This window comes from Cucurbita moschata, unplaced genomic scaffold (genome assembly GCF_002738365.1).
Source record: "Cucurbita moschata cultivar Rifu unplaced genomic scaffold, Cmos_1.0 Cmo_Scf00016, whole genome shotgun sequence".
In the NCBI taxonomy this organism is placed as follows: domain Eukaryota; kingdom Viridiplantae; phylum Streptophyta; class Magnoliopsida; order Cucurbitales; family Cucurbitaceae; genus Cucurbita; species Cucurbita moschata.
Window position 1 is genome coordinate 2,033,475 of NW_019268532.1, and position 16,609 is coordinate 2,050,083.

At 35.8% G+C, this 16,609-nt stretch overlaps 2 protein-coding genes and 1 long non-coding RNA gene across 6 annotated transcripts; 1 reads left to right on the plus strand and 2 right to left on the minus strand.

The window, feature by feature from the left end:
• Positions 1-290: 290 nt before the first annotated feature.
• On the minus strand, positions 291-1,827 carry LOC111454718 (protein ENHANCED DISEASE RESISTANCE 2-like). The gene has a single exon (XM_023096233.1). The coding sequence runs from the start codon at positions 1,734-1,736 to the stop codon at positions 834-836; it is 903 nt and encodes a 300-aa protein (XP_022952001.1). The 5' UTR covers positions 1,737-1,827; the 3' UTR covers positions 291-833.
• Positions 1,828-5,413: 3,586 nt separating this feature from the next.
• On the minus strand, positions 5,414-8,516 carry LOC111454039. Of its 2 annotated transcripts, none has more exons than XR_002712354.1 (3): positions 8,294-8,513; positions 8,032-8,203; positions 5,414-5,681 (listed from the first exon to the last, which is right to left on the minus strand). It is a non-coding gene; the product is annotated as an uncharacterized LOC111454039 (long non-coding RNA). The 2 variants fall into 2 exon arrangements; XR_002712353.1 differs by lacking the exon at positions 5,414-5,681 and adding an exon at positions 7,094-7,137 and having other exon boundaries at positions 7,221-8,203; positions 8,294-8,516.
• A 1,101-nt stretch (positions 8,517-9,617) lies between these two features.
• On the plus strand, positions 9,618-16,505 carry LOC111454674 (uncharacterized protein slr1919). 3 transcript variants are annotated; one of them, XM_023096170.1, is made up of 15 exons: positions 9,618-9,922; positions 10,468-10,582; positions 10,702-10,948; positions 11,197-11,238; positions 11,452-11,523; positions 11,661-11,796; positions 11,947-12,104; positions 12,992-13,076; positions 13,282-13,478; positions 13,579-13,740; positions 14,254-14,403; positions 14,524-14,784; positions 14,979-15,239; positions 15,347-15,596; positions 16,260-16,505. In XM_023096170.1, the coding sequence occupies exons 1-14, from the start codon at positions 9,865-9,867 to the stop codon at positions 15,593-15,595; spliced, it is 2,193 nt and encodes a 730-aa protein (XP_022951938.1). In that variant the 5' UTR covers positions 9,618-9,864; the 3' UTR covers position 15,596; positions 16,260-16,505. The 3 variants fall into 3 exon arrangements, with proteins under 3 accessions (XP_022951938.1, XP_022951939.1, XP_022951940.1); XM_023096171.1 differs by lacking the exon at positions 16,260-16,505 and having other exon boundaries at positions 9,618-9,752; positions 9,826-9,922; positions 15,347-15,705; XM_023096172.1 differs by lacking the exon at positions 16,260-16,505 and having other exon boundaries at positions 13,285-13,478; positions 15,347-15,705.
• The last annotated feature ends 104 nt before the right edge of the window (positions 16,506-16,609 follow it).

Here is a 16,609-nt window from a genome sequence, read left to right on the forward strand (position 1 = left end):
TTTTCGTGAACAGTGGGAGATCAGCATCGAATAAGATAAAACACGAAAAGAATAATTTCCTATCCATTTGGGTTACTCATGTCGGGTCTTGAAGCTGCAATTTTAAAGATAAACAATCTTGTCAACTTATGTATAGTATTAGGGATAGAATATATATCTCGATCTAGAGATTAGAAATTCAAATCTTTTTGGGTCCTGTCTTCGAAAAGAGGAAAATACAGAAGATAATTATAATATCAAATCATTCCCAAACAAAAAATCGAGATGAAACTAAACGGCCAGAAAATTTCCCAAGAAGAAAATATCAAAATTCTTTATTGAACAGTAAAATTACAGATGAGTGTGTGTAATTGGCCATACCGTTGGTAGGCCCAGAACATAACGTTCCACTCAACAACCCCATTCTAGAAACAGCCAGCCGACGCGAAACCGCCGCTGTCGCCGTCGCCGTCGCCGTCCCCACCACCATTGACAACTCCCAGTTTCTTAGTTAACAGCTCATTTGTAATTAACATAGATTCATATTTCAACATCAGATGAAAGTAATTCCACCGCCCATCTATAGTAGGATTATAGTCGAGTAGACTCAATTATGGACTAAAACCCTGTGCAGTGTGATCTTTGAAAGAAAAATAATTCCGACTCAATTTCAGGGGAATTTCAATTAGGAAATAATCTCGAGCATTTTCTTATCTCTCTACCGATTATTATCTACAATCAGAAATTCGGAGAATCGCTTCTAATCCAACTATGAACTATCATTTTGAGGCAGAAAGAAAAATTGCTCTATGAACTGAAAAAGACTCAGAGATTTTACCGTTAATCGAATCGAATCAGTTATCGTCGTCGCCAGGTTTGTGATGATTCACCTTCGCACATGATAATCCACGCGCCACCGTCGGCGCGTCCACTACAGTTGCCGATGACATCTCCATCTGGCAAATCCGGACGGCGCCGAACAGCCTCTCCGGCAACTCCTCCTCCGTCTGTCCCTCCACCAGAAATCCCATATCTACTGTTACGTTGGTGACGTATCGAAGCGCGAGATGCAAAATCGCATTGGCTATTGTCGAACTCCCCATATCTACGTCAATCTCCAAATAGTTAGGTCCTCTGTGGTAATTGCACGTCAATGCCTTTCCTAACAAACACGCACTGTAATTTCCTACCGCTTTCTTGACGATCCACGGTCCTTTCACGATCCGATTCACCAATTTCAACCGTTGATTTCTGAAAGAATCATCGCCATTGATAAATCGGTGAAGAATCGAGCCAGCAGGAATCGGATCCTCAGTAGCAAAGTAGAACACGGCACTGTAATGATCCTTCCCAGGAACTTGAAGGTTAACAGCAATAATGAAGCTCTTCAACGACTTACCTAAGCCTTGCGCTCTCCTCAACGCCTGAGCTACGCGATTGTCAGGACGACCGAGGACGTTGTCGAGCTTTGAACTCGATTTCAGCCAATCAACACCAGCAGGAGAAAGCAGATAATCACCAGACGGAGATTTCTGCCGTTTCGTCAAGTAGTTCTTAGAACGGAGAAAGAACAAATCGCCAGGCGGCGAGGCCCAGCCATTTATCCCAGTCTGAAGATCGACAGGGCGTAAGGATCCGTCGTTGATCGTCTCGGAAATCCAATCGACCGTCGTCGTGGATTCGCCGTGTTCCGAACACCTTCCGCCAGGTTCTCCGATTAAGCTCCGGTGATTTAGATTCTGCTTTATAGGGCACATGGCTTCCACCGGACTTCTCTTCTCTTTCTTCTGCAAAATATTTTCTCTCTCTAAACCGACTGCTTCTTCTTCCTCCTTTTATCTCTGGAACTGAGGACCGGAAGTAAAAGTTTATCAACCAACTACGGCTAATCTAAGCCCCTTCTTTTTGACTTAATTACGAGATTGCCATTCATGGCTCCACTCCTTTTTTTTTTCTTTTTCATTATTATTTATTAGATTATTTTATTTGTCGTCATCATCGCAATTAAATATCTTTATTTATCATCATCGTTTTATTCCAATGGAATTTATTTATTTTTTAAAATTAAAAAAAAAAACATAATTTCTATCTGGAATCACTAGTAATCGCCCGTCAGCTATACGACCACAAATTTCAAAATCAATCAATAATTTAAAATTAAAATAATTAAAAAAATTATTTATATATATATATATATCTAGTAATCTCCCATCCGTGAAAATATTTTTTTAATACAACAAAGGTCAAATATAAAATATGAGAATTTGAACCTCGAACAAACTACTATGGTAGGAGGGAGCAAAGTCGGGCTAGCCTACCTCACCTCAAGATACCATAATTTTGACCTATTTCTTTAATTTCAAAGATGGAAAGATATTAATTTTCGTGTGTAGGTATCAAAGTAAAATATTAATTAAAAGGAACGGTCAAATTGTTCGTAATGAATAAGATAAAAAACGCTCATTTAAACGGAGAACATGAGGGAGTAAGTGAGGAGATATTCCTTTCCATTAGTTGAACAGGAGTAAAGACGAGAATTATATTCTCCGTCCCCGTCCCAAATCCTTGGCTTACCCCACACAGACACTGAACATCATATTCGAGTTCTTGGAAATTATCTTGTGAGATTCCATGTCGGGTAGGGAGGGGACGAAACATTTCTTATAAAGGTGTGGAAACGTCTCATTAAGAGATGTCTTCTAAAATCGTAAGACTTTGACTAGATTTGCTAAACGTAGGTTTGGGCTGAAAATTGAAATAAGAAGCGGGGATAAAAAAATCTTTCCCGGTACCCACCTCACCTCGTAAACGTTTCTACGAGTAAATACACATTTATTTATAATTTCAAAGACATAATTTATAGTACATTGACATGTTTCCTTAAATGGGTGCATGAAAATTTAATATTTATGGTGGTTTGTCAATTAATAAATAAATAAATAAATAAAATTGGGGATTAATAAAATGTAAATATTCAACTATAACATGACATAATCGTGTGAAATGACGAAAATGTCCACCTTATGAGTTGGTGCGGGCCCCACTTCATATTTATTGTTTTTATTCTTTTAAATTGTTTCTAGAAAAAAGGCATACGCGGTGGATGGCATTGGTTGTAAATTCGATAAATTGGTGGGGGTATACTCGGAATTTGAGCCGATAATTTTGACGGACGACCGACCTCGACATTGACGACGGTGATAGAGACACGTGGGAGGGAAAAATAAAAAAAAGTTTAATTTCTACGCTTAAAATATATATATATATATATATAAATAAATCATCAAACTGTTATCATTTTTGGCATGATGCAATTTAAAACTGTCAGGGCAGTGTTATTTATGGAAAATAATTTTATATTTAATATTTTGAAAAATATATTATGGTATTATCTGTACTTTGTTTTTAACCCATCTTTAATATTTACGAGATTACATTTAAATGAGAACGATCTTTAAAATATAATAATTAAAAAAGATTAAAAAATTGAAAGTCACTGCACATACCAACAAGGTACACTTCCTTTTTGGAAGCTCAATCAAAGAAATTTTATGATTAAACGTGTTTTACTCGAAATAGTTATATATTGGATATATAATCTTTGAGGAGTTTTGTCTGTTTTCCACTCTTAAAAAGTAAGGATATTGTAGGATCTGGTAGGATCTGAGTTATCCGACACCTAATCTAGATCCAAATTCTAGATCGAGTCAATGTTTTTTAATTAAAAAAAGTGAATAATAAAACATAAAATTGGGCATTTTATAATTTATGGGATTTGTTGTTAATAAATTCATTTAATATGGTCAAACATTGAGAATAGCAAAACCCATGCATTTTTTTATTTTTCATTGCCAAACACAAAATAATAATAATAATAATAATAATAATAATATAAAAACACAATTTCTCTTTATTAAGATTTAAATTTCTTTTAAAAAAAAACATGTTTATTAAGCATATGGGGAATAGTTTGACCTGTTACATTGAATTTTGTAGCTCAAAATTGAAAATGGAGCTTATATTTAATATTCTGTTCGATTTGGTTCGATTTAGAATTTATTTTACATTACCAAACTTGTATCTTAAGCTTGAGGGGAATTCGGGTTTGGAATGTACTTTGTAGTGTCAACCATTTTCAAGTTTATAAGTTTATAAGATTGAAATAATTTTGTAAAGTCAAAAGAGACCTTAAGAGTAGATAGGAATAAAAAATTGCATTTAAACATAGCTTAATTGTCTTACCACTGGTGGAGAGTCGTGTTCATCTAACATGGTATCAGAGCCATGTCTTTAAACATAGTCGTGCCAATAGATTGATAAATCCTTAAATATCGAACAAAGGACTCCAAAAGAAAAGGAGTCGAGCCTCCTTGAAGGCATAGTCAAAAAATGACTAAGACTCCAAAAGAAAAAAGAGTCGAGCCTCGATTAAAGAGAGGCGTACTTTGTTCGAGAGGAGATGTTAGATGATGAAAGTTCCACATCGACTAATTTAGTAAATGATCATGGATTGAGTTTATAATAAAAAAAATTCTATCTCCATTGGTTTGAGGCCTTTTCGAGAAGCTCAAAGCAAAACTATGAAAGCTTATATACCGTTGTGGAGAGTCGTGTCCATCCCATAATTTGAACTAAAATTTAGAATTTAGATTCGACACATGATGACCCTAACATTCATCTGCATCCATTGCAATACCGTCATGTTTTGAAGAGTTTCTAAAAGTAAAAACTATCGGTACAAACCAACCTAAATCATTAAAAAAAAAAAAAAAAAAAAAAAAAAAAAAAAAAAACTAGAATGACAAAATTGATGCATACTAAACTAAATTTCATAGATATTAAGAAATTAATGATATTTTTTTTTATTCCAACACACATTATTATTGTTTGTTGTTTTCCCTTGATAAAGTTGATCAGAGTCAAAGACGCAACTTTTTCTGATCTTCCAGAGGAAGCCAGGCTTTCATTCAGACAAAAGTCGAGGACAGATGAAGAAAAAAGTAACCAAATTGTATGGAATAGTATGTTTCAAAACCTACTTTTTAAACCCCATTTTTCTTTCTATTTGGTTTCATACCCGTAAAGATATTATATCTTTAACTCAACTAAGAGGTTAGAAGTTTAAATCTTAACTCATATTTGAACTGGACGGATTCAAACTTTTAAACTCTGACAACGGAATATATCAATACCTGGTAATGAGAGATTCTATCGACATTCTAGTTTGATCATTACCGGGTAATGAGAGATTCTCGACTTAATACTTCTCTAGATTCAATTGGTTTTGCTTTTGATTAAACCTCCAAACCCGGCCGAGTCGAACTGATTACCACATTGATACAAAAATGTGATGAAACTAATATCAACCTATCTTTAGAATTGATACCAAGAGGAAGCAACCAGCTCCGGGTGAAATCCTCCTATTTTCTCAGAATTTTCTCAGAATTAGATTAGTAAAATCAAACGAGTAAAGAAAACAAAAACACGAGCAGCAGAAAGTTTCCTCTGTTTTCAAAAAGAAACTAGCATATGGTTTCCTCATACTACAGGAATAAAACTTCTTCTGAAACACTCAGGATTTCATAGCTAAAGAAAAAGAAATTTACCGCAGTAATGTACTAATACGTTCGTCCTTCGACATGGTAAACGCCAATGGTGAAAAAAGCATCTATTGAGGTCATAATTCCTGGGATCTGCCTTAGCTGGAAAAGCAGGATTACAACAGAAAATTGAAGTAAGTGATTATACAGATAGATTGGATAAACACAATTATGAACACAGCATTGCAAAAAGTAGAGCTATATAGATTGCTTGAACAGACAACTAGAATCCCTTTGAAGGAAAGAACCTAATCCACACTTCAATAGAATCAATTTCTTACCACATATTGCTTCTACTGATGCACATAAAGAGTGAGGAAATTACCACAAAGTGTTAATTATTTACCTATGTAAATACAGTTCTTCTAGCAGCTAGAGATGAACTTTATATATAATGGAGAAAGCAATATGCTTTTTGTTACCATACAGAGAGTCTCATTTACTATAAGAGAACAAAAGACAGCAGCTAGCTGAAGGGATGATATTCTTTTGCTATTCAACAGAAAACAAGAGGACAGGATGCAAATTACATATTTTCCATGATGATTATGTCAATGAATTCATTGTTGGACATGAACTAAATCAATTTGATGATTAAATAACAACAAAAAAGAAGATTTACTAACTAATCACTGCAAATATATGTTTAAGAATTTGATAAGTTTATTTGGAAAAGAGCTGGAAAACAATAACAAATCCAAACCAAAACCTGATGGTTGTCTTTATTCCTAACGTACCAAAGCGAAAAGAAGATGACAAAATGGGGATCATGACAGCCAAGATGAATACCCATATGAAGGAGCACACCATGGCTGACGTTAGGTGTGTGTAAATGCCTTCCTCCAAAAAAAAGATTGCATATATACATATATAGACATACACACATATTTATAACATCCATGAGTGTTTGGATCGGCTTGCACACGCCCCGGTTACAACCATAAATCTTAAGTACGTGATCATCTTGACTTAAATTCATTTTGTCTATGCTCTTTATTATTTACACGACTCTTATTGACCACTAAGTCAATCCAAGATGGTTTGAATCCCAACAATAATTTGGGCCGAAAGGTATGGAGGACAAGATCTAGCAATTATACTCGTGATATAAAGCTCTAATATTCACTTAACAGATATATCAAAGATAATAACACTGACGTTTTTACCTGGGATACTATAGATGTAAATCTAAGACTCATAATTAAATTCACTTAACAGATATATCAAAGATAATAACACTGACGTTTTTACCTGGAATACTACATATGTAAATCTAAGACTCATATATCTTAAGGAAATATCAAACCTATAATAAATCAACTTCAAATTACGATTCCATCAAGCCTCAATTGGTGTTGGTCTGAAAATTAACCATCACAAATTTTTTAGGCTTCATGCAAATGAGATTATTTAGTAAGAACTTTCTATTTATATTTAGTATTAAGAAGGAACTCCAAATCTACCTCTTTCATAGAGTATCTTGAATAATCACTTTCTTCATCACTAGATTTTTCGCTGAAAACATAATTTCATTCATTCAGTGACACCACTATTTAAACTAATATTTATTAAATAATTTCACAAAAGACTCGTTTGATCAACACCGTAGGTGATCTTAATCCAAAACAACTAAAAATCTACAAACGGCATATTGATCTGTTGATCTGAAATTTACATTGAGAACTCTTGACTAATAGAGCCCAGATAGACCCTGCCGACTATACAAAAGTAGTTAACCACATGTTTTGAGTTCAACAATAAGGGGGGCAAGAAATTCAAACCTTTGATTTGTTGGTCGAAGAAACCTACTTTATGTCAATTGAGTTTAGCAAAGCTTCGTTAGGAAAAAGTAGCACTACTTCAGGTCAAATTTGACTAGCTACAAAAGTTTTGTCACTATTAACGAACTCTGGTAGGAGACAAGTTAATGGATCTCTTAGTCCACAAGAAGCTGCAGCAATTCGTTCTCCATGGTACAAGGAAGCTACTCCTAGTGAGAAATCGAGCAAGATATTTGTTCCCAAATGTTTTTTTCTTTTTCATAAAGAAATTCAATAGCAGAATTGTAGATTTTAAATCTCGTAAAACAAACTCTTCAACAATACATTTCAGAATAAAGTGTATTCAACAATGGATTTCAGAATAAAATGCTTTCATTCACTTCTTGACCTGATGATTCTTCACCTATCATAATGGAAACATGCTTTCAAGCGATAACTTAAGACCTACATTAACTAAATGAGTTTGGAGAAGTCCTATAAAAGCCAAGTTTGTTCATATAATTAGTATAAATCAGCAAATAAATCAGCTTTCCAAAACGAAAACCAAACAAGATCCTTCAAATTTCAATAATTGAATAACCATACAAATCAAAATTGATTTGTAAGAAACATTTCCACATTCTTATGATACCAAACAAAAATTCTGAGAGTACACACTGACAGATACTTACAGAGAAACATTGTTATGTGGCTCTTTTTGGCCGCCTCCACAACATCAGTCACACAACAATTAACAAATTAGGGTTTCCCTAAAGTTTCTTTCAGGAACGAATCATACAGTAATCAGTGAGTCTTCGTCCTGGGAGGTTGTTTTTGAGTCGCTAACCTATAAATCCAATACACCTACAAATATTGCAAGGAAGTGAGAAAACACGCGACTTGAGTTTGAACACAATTTCAAGATCGAAGAGATCGGAGTCAGGGAATTAATACCAAAGCGAAGACGTGAGCTGCTATGAGAAGAACAATAACTAAGGGTATCGCTTCGAGGAACCAGGGCCCTATCGATGACCGTTGCTCGTTCGCCATTTTCGCCGGAGAAAGATCGGTGAGGAGACCGAAGGAATGAACAATACAAAACCGAAATCGAGGATTTTACAAATTTACCTCCGTCGAACTTGCACGCAGAGCGCTTAAATACTCTTTCCCTTTGGAATATTTTGATCTTTAAAATTGTTTATTTTAGTTTCATTACGTTAATTTTAATTCTTATATTTTAAAAAATAGTTTTCGACGTTCCGATCATGCTTGTCTACGACGTGGTCTATGACTCCAACATATCTGTTCTAAACTACTTTTACTTGCTTGATCATTCTCTAAATTAGCCGACGTGAGACTTTCATCGTCTAACACCTCCCCTCGACCTTCTACTTGCTTTCGATCATTCCCTAAAATTAGCCGATGTGGGACTTTCATCGTCTAATACCTCCCCTAAATAAAGTACACCTCCCTTTAATCGATCCCCTAAATAAAGTACACCTCCCTTTAATTGAAACTCGACTCATTTTTCTTTAATCTAAAGGCACAACTAAGCTTAGGGCATGGCTCTAATACCGTGTTAGACGAACACGACTTTCCACAATGATATGATTTTGTCCACTTTGAGTATAAGCTCTAATGGCTTTGCTTTGGGCTTCCAGAAAGACCTAAGGGAGATAGTATTCATTGCTTTTATAAACTCATGATCATTCCCTATATCAACAGATGTGGGACTTTCATCATCCAACAGTGACTAGTAGTTAATTATTCATACTCAAATTATATGTTGTCAAAATTGTGGTGATTGTTTATTTGCTTTCTGCCTATAGATTGTTTTCAACGCATTTTCTCTCTCACGTTTTCTAAATACATTTTCTCACAAACACGACTCGAATCTCGATCATACGTTTGAATTGTCCTCGAATTACGATTTTTACACGACTGACTTGTTCGTCATGTTAGAATATGTGTCGCACAATCGTTGAACCCTAAAAAACTCGACCATACAGCCGAATTGTCCTCGTATTACGATTTTCACAACTTGTTCACCATGTTAGAATAAGTGGTGCACAATTGTTGAACCTTGAAGCTCGACAATACGCTCGAATTGTTCTCGATGCGATGTTAGCGCACAATTTTCAAACCCTGAAGCTCGACCATACATCTAAATTGTCATCGAATTACGATTTTCACACGATTGACTTATTCGTCGTATTAGAACAAGTGCCGTATAATTACTGTTCATCTGGTTATTATTTTATTAGATAGCAATTTCTTCGAAGAGGGTGAAATCCACAGGTATTTGGTGTTTGCGGGAGGGCGCCAAGTAGACCCAAAACGTGGCGTCTTCTCGTTTCCTCAGGCAAACCACCCAGCCCCTTTCACTTCCTTCTTCGCCCACTACTCTCTGCAGGTTTTTTCTCTCAGATTCCTTCATTCTTTCGAGCAATTGGTGGAACAAGATGCATATCTGATGGATTCTCCAGTTTCTTCTTGCATTTTTTGTTCTTTATAGTCATTAGCCGATGAGGAATGTCGTCGCGCGCCTCAACCGCCACCGCTTGGCCACTCCGGCCTACCGAAGTACTTTCTTGTTTATCTTCACCACTTTTACTTGCATTTTATGATTCTTTTTGTAGCTGCGATGTCTGCCTGGTGAGTGAGAAATCACTAGAAAACTCTACTGGAGAACATTATTGGTTATCGATGACATTCGGATCTTTCTTTGTTTCTTTTCCTTCTGTTAATCGCGTTATAATTATCTTTGTCGGCAGTTGATACTTTTCTTGATTTGATTGTATTCCATTGGTTTACTTCAATTTGATTTTCGGCAACATTTTGTCCTCTAACTTGTACCTGTCTGGTAAAGAACAACTTAGCTAATTGAGGATAGATTTCGACGAGCTCAAATATTCTTGAACTATAGTACTACCGCCTTCACACCACCACCAAACGAGCAAAATCCGTACATTATGATGCGTGAGATGTGAATTAGGACCTGGTATCAAAATTGTTCGCATTCGATCCTTGAATCAATCACTGAAATGAAAATAGGGGACCAAGCTGCATGCTAGGATGTAACTACTTTACACTTAAATTACAATTTATAAATTCTGCTTCCTTTGCAGATGTATGCCCTGACAATGATTTTGGAAAAAGCATATCATTGGGGTATTTGCAGGACATTTATGCTCCGAGGAGACGAAATGTTTCTCTGTTGATGAACTTGTTTCATCAAAACTCGTGAGTGGACCGGATTATTTTCAGTTTTTGAAGGGATTGATTTCAGTTTTTACTACGTTTTATTTTTGCGTAACATTTCTCTGTTTGCAATAGGCATTTACTTAGATATTGTGATGCAGATTTTCTACAGGCTATTCAAGTGTACATGGTGAAAGGCCATCTGCAGAGTATGCGAAGTTGAGGAAGCAATTGCTGGAAAAGGAATTTGGGCATGCACTTGGAACTTACAGATCCAAAAGACTCTCCTCCATCTATCATTTTGGTCCATTTTTGGCCTTCTATAGAGCAGCAATTATTTCGTTCCATGTGTTCAACCTAACCATATGGCAGTTCTTTGTTCGTGACTTAAAAAAACGAGCTATTAAGGTATTATCCTACACATTTATTCAAAGGTTTTCATCTGTGAATTATCTTTTAGTGCATAGATAAAATGTGGTGAATGAAGTTTCATTGGTCTAAATATTATGCGTACCATTCCCTCAATATTGTTTGTGTTTAAAAAATGTGGATGTTTTTGTTCCATTTGCTTTTTTGTTAATTATCGCAAAGAAAGAAAGTATTATAGAGCATGATTTCAATGATTTAACTTAAGTTTTATATTTTGTTTCCTGCAGTTTCGAGAAACTCTAATCAGATTGGGGCCTTTCTATGTCAAGGCAAGCCCTCTCTCTCTCTCTGCTTTTTTTTTTTTGTGTGTGTGTGTAAATTTTTAAATGTCCGTCCAACCTCAAACTTCTGGAATTGTGCATTTTCTTTAATCTGCTTCAAAGCATCAGTAACTATGTGAAATGAGGCCGCAAAAGGTTTTATCAATGTTTATCTGTTGCTTTTATTAATAATATAATAACTTAATGTTGCTTGAATTACAGCTTGGTCAGGCTTTGAGCACGAGACCAGATATATTGCCAACAGTTTATTGCCAAGAACTTGCAAGGTTACAGGTATGCAAGCTTTTCTTAATTCTCAATTTGATGTGGCCGGCCAGATACTATATGCATTATAAATAATCTTTAGCGTGATTTTCTTCCCAACTACTTTCTTCAAACCATTCTGATAGTTTGAACTTTCTTTTTTCAAGGATGAAATACCTCCATTTCCGACTCATAAAGCAATCAAATCTATTGAGAACCAGTTGGGACGTCCTGTTTCCCAAATTTTTGCTGATATTAGCTCAGAGCCCATTGCAGCTGCATCCTTAGGGCAGGTTTATAAGGGTAAGTGGTATCCATTTTTTTATCTTTTGTTTGAAAATTTTCAAACCATTTCTTCACATTTGTCTGCGAAATGGATTTTCAAATATTGATGTTAAAGTTTTGATGTAAGCTAAAGTTAAATAACCATTTTTTCTGCTTCAAGTCTTGCAGCTCACCTGCATTCTGGAGAGCTTGTAGCAGTCAAGGTACAAAGGCCTGGCATGTCTCTTTCATTGACTCTTGATGCCTTGTTGTTCCAGATGATTGGTGGCCAACTAAAACGATTTGCAAAGGCTCGAAAAGATTTATTAGTAGCCGTTAATGAAATGGTGAGCGTTTGCTTTTTTTTTTTTTTTTTTTTTTTTTTTAAAAACTGATTTTCTTTTCCATTTGTGGCCTATAGAGAACTGAAACTTGTGAAATAGCCAAGTTAAACAACATGTCTATTTTATTATTTTCTTTTCCATTTTCCGACACGGCGGAGACGCGCTGAGACATGGCTAGGAACTCACAAAGACAGGGCTAGGAACTCACAAAGACAGGGCTAGGAACTCACAAAGACAGGGCTAGGAACTCACATAGACATGGCTAGGAACTCACATAGACATGGCTAGGAACTCACAAAGACATGGCTAGGAACTTACAAAGACATGGCTAGGAACTTACAAAGACATGGCTAAGACACATGTTAAGGTTTTCCAAGTTTTATGTCTTTAAGGCCATTTAAAAGAAAATCCAATACCCAAAATTAAAGCCAACCCACTACGCATATAAACCTCAAAAGCCAACCCAGTAGCTCATTTAAAAGGGATTTGCTTTCCCCGTTCTGTGGTTACCTTAGTTCTGAATATTTTCTGAAAATTATGCTTAATCATACATTTTAATTTTATGGTATTGGAAGTTTGACAACATTTTTCTTGATTCATGTTTGACATTGCCGGTCAAGATGCATTTTAAGATTTATATGCTTTGTTTTTTTTGTTTTGGCCTATGAAACCCTCAAGCAATTGTCTCTTGGTTAACTATTCAGGTCTTCTTGCATGGTCTGTACTGCCCATTACTTTAGAATAACATAGAGAGGTGTTGAGTTCTCTAAAAGATTTGGGATGTGCTTCCCTTGTCTTCCTCTTGTGTGTGTCTCTCTCTCTTTATTTATTAATTAGACTGTCAATTGCCTTGCTTGTTGTCACATTCAGAGCTTTCCTTAAATGAACAGGTCAGACACATGTTTGACGAAATCGATTATGTTCAAGAAGGGAAAAATGCTGAGCGTTTTTTCTCTCTCTATGGATGTCAACCATGTAAGTGCTAAGGTATTTTTATAATGTTTTGAGAATACTACTACCTCCATAGATTGAAGCCAATATCCAATAGATATTCAATTTCTGACTAAAAAATTTCTCCTAGCTCTGGGGACTTCTCAATTTTTAAGTGTCTTCTTTTGCCGAATCATTTGAAATCTGATAACTGACTAGCCTTTGTATGATTTTCTTGATAAAAATTAAGTAGGCGGCGGTGAGAAGAGGTCTGCAGTCAATGGCACTCTTAAATATAAGAAATCAAGTGGTGTTAAAGTCCCCAAAATATTTTGGGACTATACTAGGACGGCTGTGCTTACAATGGAATGGATTGATGGAATAAAGCTTACTGATGAAATTGGGTTGCAAAAGGCCCATTTGAATAGAAGGGAGCTCATTGACCTGGTATTATATAGAAAATGTTCTATTATTTCTTGAAGTAGGCTATTTATCATAAAATCAAACATGTCATATTTTATCAATATTCTTCTTTTGACCTCAATAGGGACTGTATTGCTCTTTGCGGCAATTGCTTGAGGTGGGGTTTTTTCATGCTGATCCACATCCAGGAAACCTTGTTGCTTCCGAGAATGGCTCCCTTGCATATTTTGATTTTGGGATGATGGGTGATATCCCTCGGCATTACCGTGTTGGACTGATTCAAGTGGTATGAAAATGTTATTAACTACAACAAATTGATAGCATCTAACCACTGGTTTTTTTCAAGAAGCATTTGGTAGAACGTTATGCAATTTTGACATATCCTGCACAATCTTCTGTTTATCTACCATGGCTTGACTAGATATATTACATGCAGGTTGGGATTTTTATCGTCTAGTCGTTTTTTTATAATCATTTAAGATATATGGTACTGGTGGGAAAAATAATATTGCGAACATGTGAGAAAAAAAAGGTTGAAAGACCGAGAGATACTAGCAGGATATTTCCGGGTCTTGGAATTATCTATTGCTTTAAACTTGTAACTCATTTTTACAAACTCAGAAGGTCTTTTCCATATGTTTGTCGATAAATTTAATATGGTATTCTATAATCTACAAATATTGGTCCAAACATTCAGTTTTCTCTTGTATCATTTTGACTGTTAGTTTCCAGCATTCATTTGCTATTTTATGTTGGTAGGAATATATCTGAGAGCCAGTTAAATATTATTTTCTTTCAGCTGGTGCACTTTGTTAATCGGGACTCGCTTGGGTTGGCCAATGATTTTCTTTCTTTGGGATTCATTCCTGAAGGCATTGATGTCCGATTAGTTTCTGATGCCCTAAACACATCATTTGGCGATGGAAAAAAACAGTCCCTGGATTTTCAGGTTCATTTCTTTAGTTTCTGAATTTTAATTTGCATTTACTGTCTAAAAAAAATCCTTACACATTGCCCACAATGTTGAAAGCTGAAAGCTCTTATGAGTCCAAATTGACATGAATTTCAGGGCGTAATGAACCAGCTATACAGTGTGATGTATGAATTTAATTTTTCCCTCCCTCCGGACTATGCCTTGGTCATAAGAGCTCTAGGGTCACTGGAAGGCACTGCCAAAGTCCTGGATCCTGAATTCAAGGTCTTAGAAAGTGCATATCCTTTTGTCATTGGGAGGCTTTTGGAAGATCCAAACCCTGATATGAGAAAAATTTTAAGGGAACTCCTCATCCGAAATGATGGATCCATTAGGTGGAATCGGCTCGAGCGCTTAGTAAGTTTTTCCTCTTACCTCTATCATGTAGCAAGTACTTTGTCTTCGGTACAAGGAGATGTACATAGCTTTAAGTATTTGGCTGTATGCTCTGTTTGCATTATGCATATTTTGATTATATCTGAACTACGTTTAAGAAGTCTGTTGGCTATTCTTTCCATATCTTAACCATTAAAAGAAAATTATTGTTACAGGTTGCAGCCATTTCTGAACAGGCTTCCGAGTCGAGTGAGGAATCCTCCAAGGATAATTCTTCAAATCCTCTAGGATGGAAATCATTTGACATGGAAGCTGTTGTCTCAGCAACTGAGGATCTTTTTCTATTCATTCTCTCCAAGAAGGGTTCAAGGGTACGTGTTTTCCTTATTCGGGACATCATTGGAGCAGTTGACATCGTTCTGCAAGATGAAGTTTTAGGGTGCTCATCGGATAAGAAGTATCAAACAAGATCTGAGGTTTGTTCAACTCATCTTTACACATTTTCTTCAAATAATAGCTTTTCAAATAAGAGCATTCTTGAAGTTTTTGGAGTGATGGCCAGTGTGGTGTATTGTGTTTACAGGATGATGCTATGCTGGAAAGAGTTGTTCACGGGTTTCAGTGTCTCCGTGATGCAATAAAGTTAGCACCACGAGTGTGGACGGCTATGCTTTTTCGCATGGCATTAAAGCGGGAGGTTCATAGCTTCTCTCTGGACGTCGTTTCAAGCATTATGATGCATATTGGAAAAAAATCCCCTGACCGTCTTTGGATCCGTATTTCAAGATTCCTTCATGACTTAGAGAGAGACTACGATTCTAACAAAGCATGAGGAAAGTAAACTACTTCTCTCTCTTTTAAACAGTTCTCTCTTTTATAGATCACGAATTTTTTTACATTTTTTTTAAGAAATTAATGAGAATCAGCTAGTTTAGCTCTGAAGAATCATTGCAGAATCTGTAGTTTACATCTTACATAGGTTGGAGACTTCCTTTTATTTGAATTTTGGAGGAAAATTTTCAATTCATTAGATTTAGTTAGTTGAACAATGAATCCTAAAATGTACAAAATATTTTTTTAGGCTTAGAATTTGTCCCTTGTTTAAAAATTATCCATATTTCTTTATATACAAATTCTTTATGTAGTGATTTTCTGAAACAGGTTTGATAATGATTAGGGTGATCTAAATAGCGAACCGACTTTATGGAATGTTAAAAAGCTAGTATTGCTTTTCTTGAAATTAGAATGGTATTATTGCTCTAGCATGCCCCACACCTTTTGGAGCCATACCGTGGTACATTGTGCCCTGGTCTTTATAGTGACATTGGGTCTCTAGCGTCTCAACCGTGGTGGCATTTGCCATATTTTTGGAGTAGTCCCATGAAAAGTGTGACAATAAATAGGGTTTGGTTTAATTTTGTGTTGGATTAGTGCACGTCTTGATTGAACTGTTAGCTTATGTTGATATTCTTCCTCGTCTTTTTAAGCAACAGTAGGTGGTGAAGTGAGTGGATAACCTTGGTAGTCTTACAATATTTAGGACGACAAGATAGAAGAAGACAAAAACTACCAGATTAGGAGAGAGAGAGAGAGAGAGAGAGAGAGAGAGAGAGAGAGAGAGAGAGAATGTACCATCCTTCCAGTTTAACTATTGACATGACATTTCACTCATTTATGAAAAAGTTGTAGCCAGTTTGCAATAATTGTAAGAGAAATTGAAGAAGGCAACAAAGAAAAGGTGTCCGTATGCCTCCTCCAATCAATCAGTCTTCTTTGCAGCTCATCAGATGTGAAAGTGGATTCAAAATCCAAGTAGTCACGTTTGCTGCTCAAAGTTATTAGGTAA

Excerpts from the sequence above, each read along its gene's own strand:
- LOC111454674 (XM_023096170.1), top strand. The coding sequence starts at position 9,865 with ATGAGGAATGTCGTCGCGCGCCTCAACCGCCACCGCTTGGCCACTCCG. Across the intron at positions 10,583-10,701 it reads AACTTGTTTCATCAAAACTC|ATTTTCTACAGGCTATTCAA; the intron begins GTGAGTGGACCG and ends ATTGTGATGCAG. Across the intron at positions 14,785-14,978 it reads GGAATCGGCTCGAGCGCTTA|GTTGCAGCCATTTCTGAACA; the intron begins GTAAGTTTTTCC and ends TTATTGTTACAG.
- LOC111454718 (XM_023096233.1), bottom strand. The coding sequence starts at position 1,736 with ATGTGCCCTATAAAGCAGAATCTAAATCACCGGAGCTTAATCGGAGAA.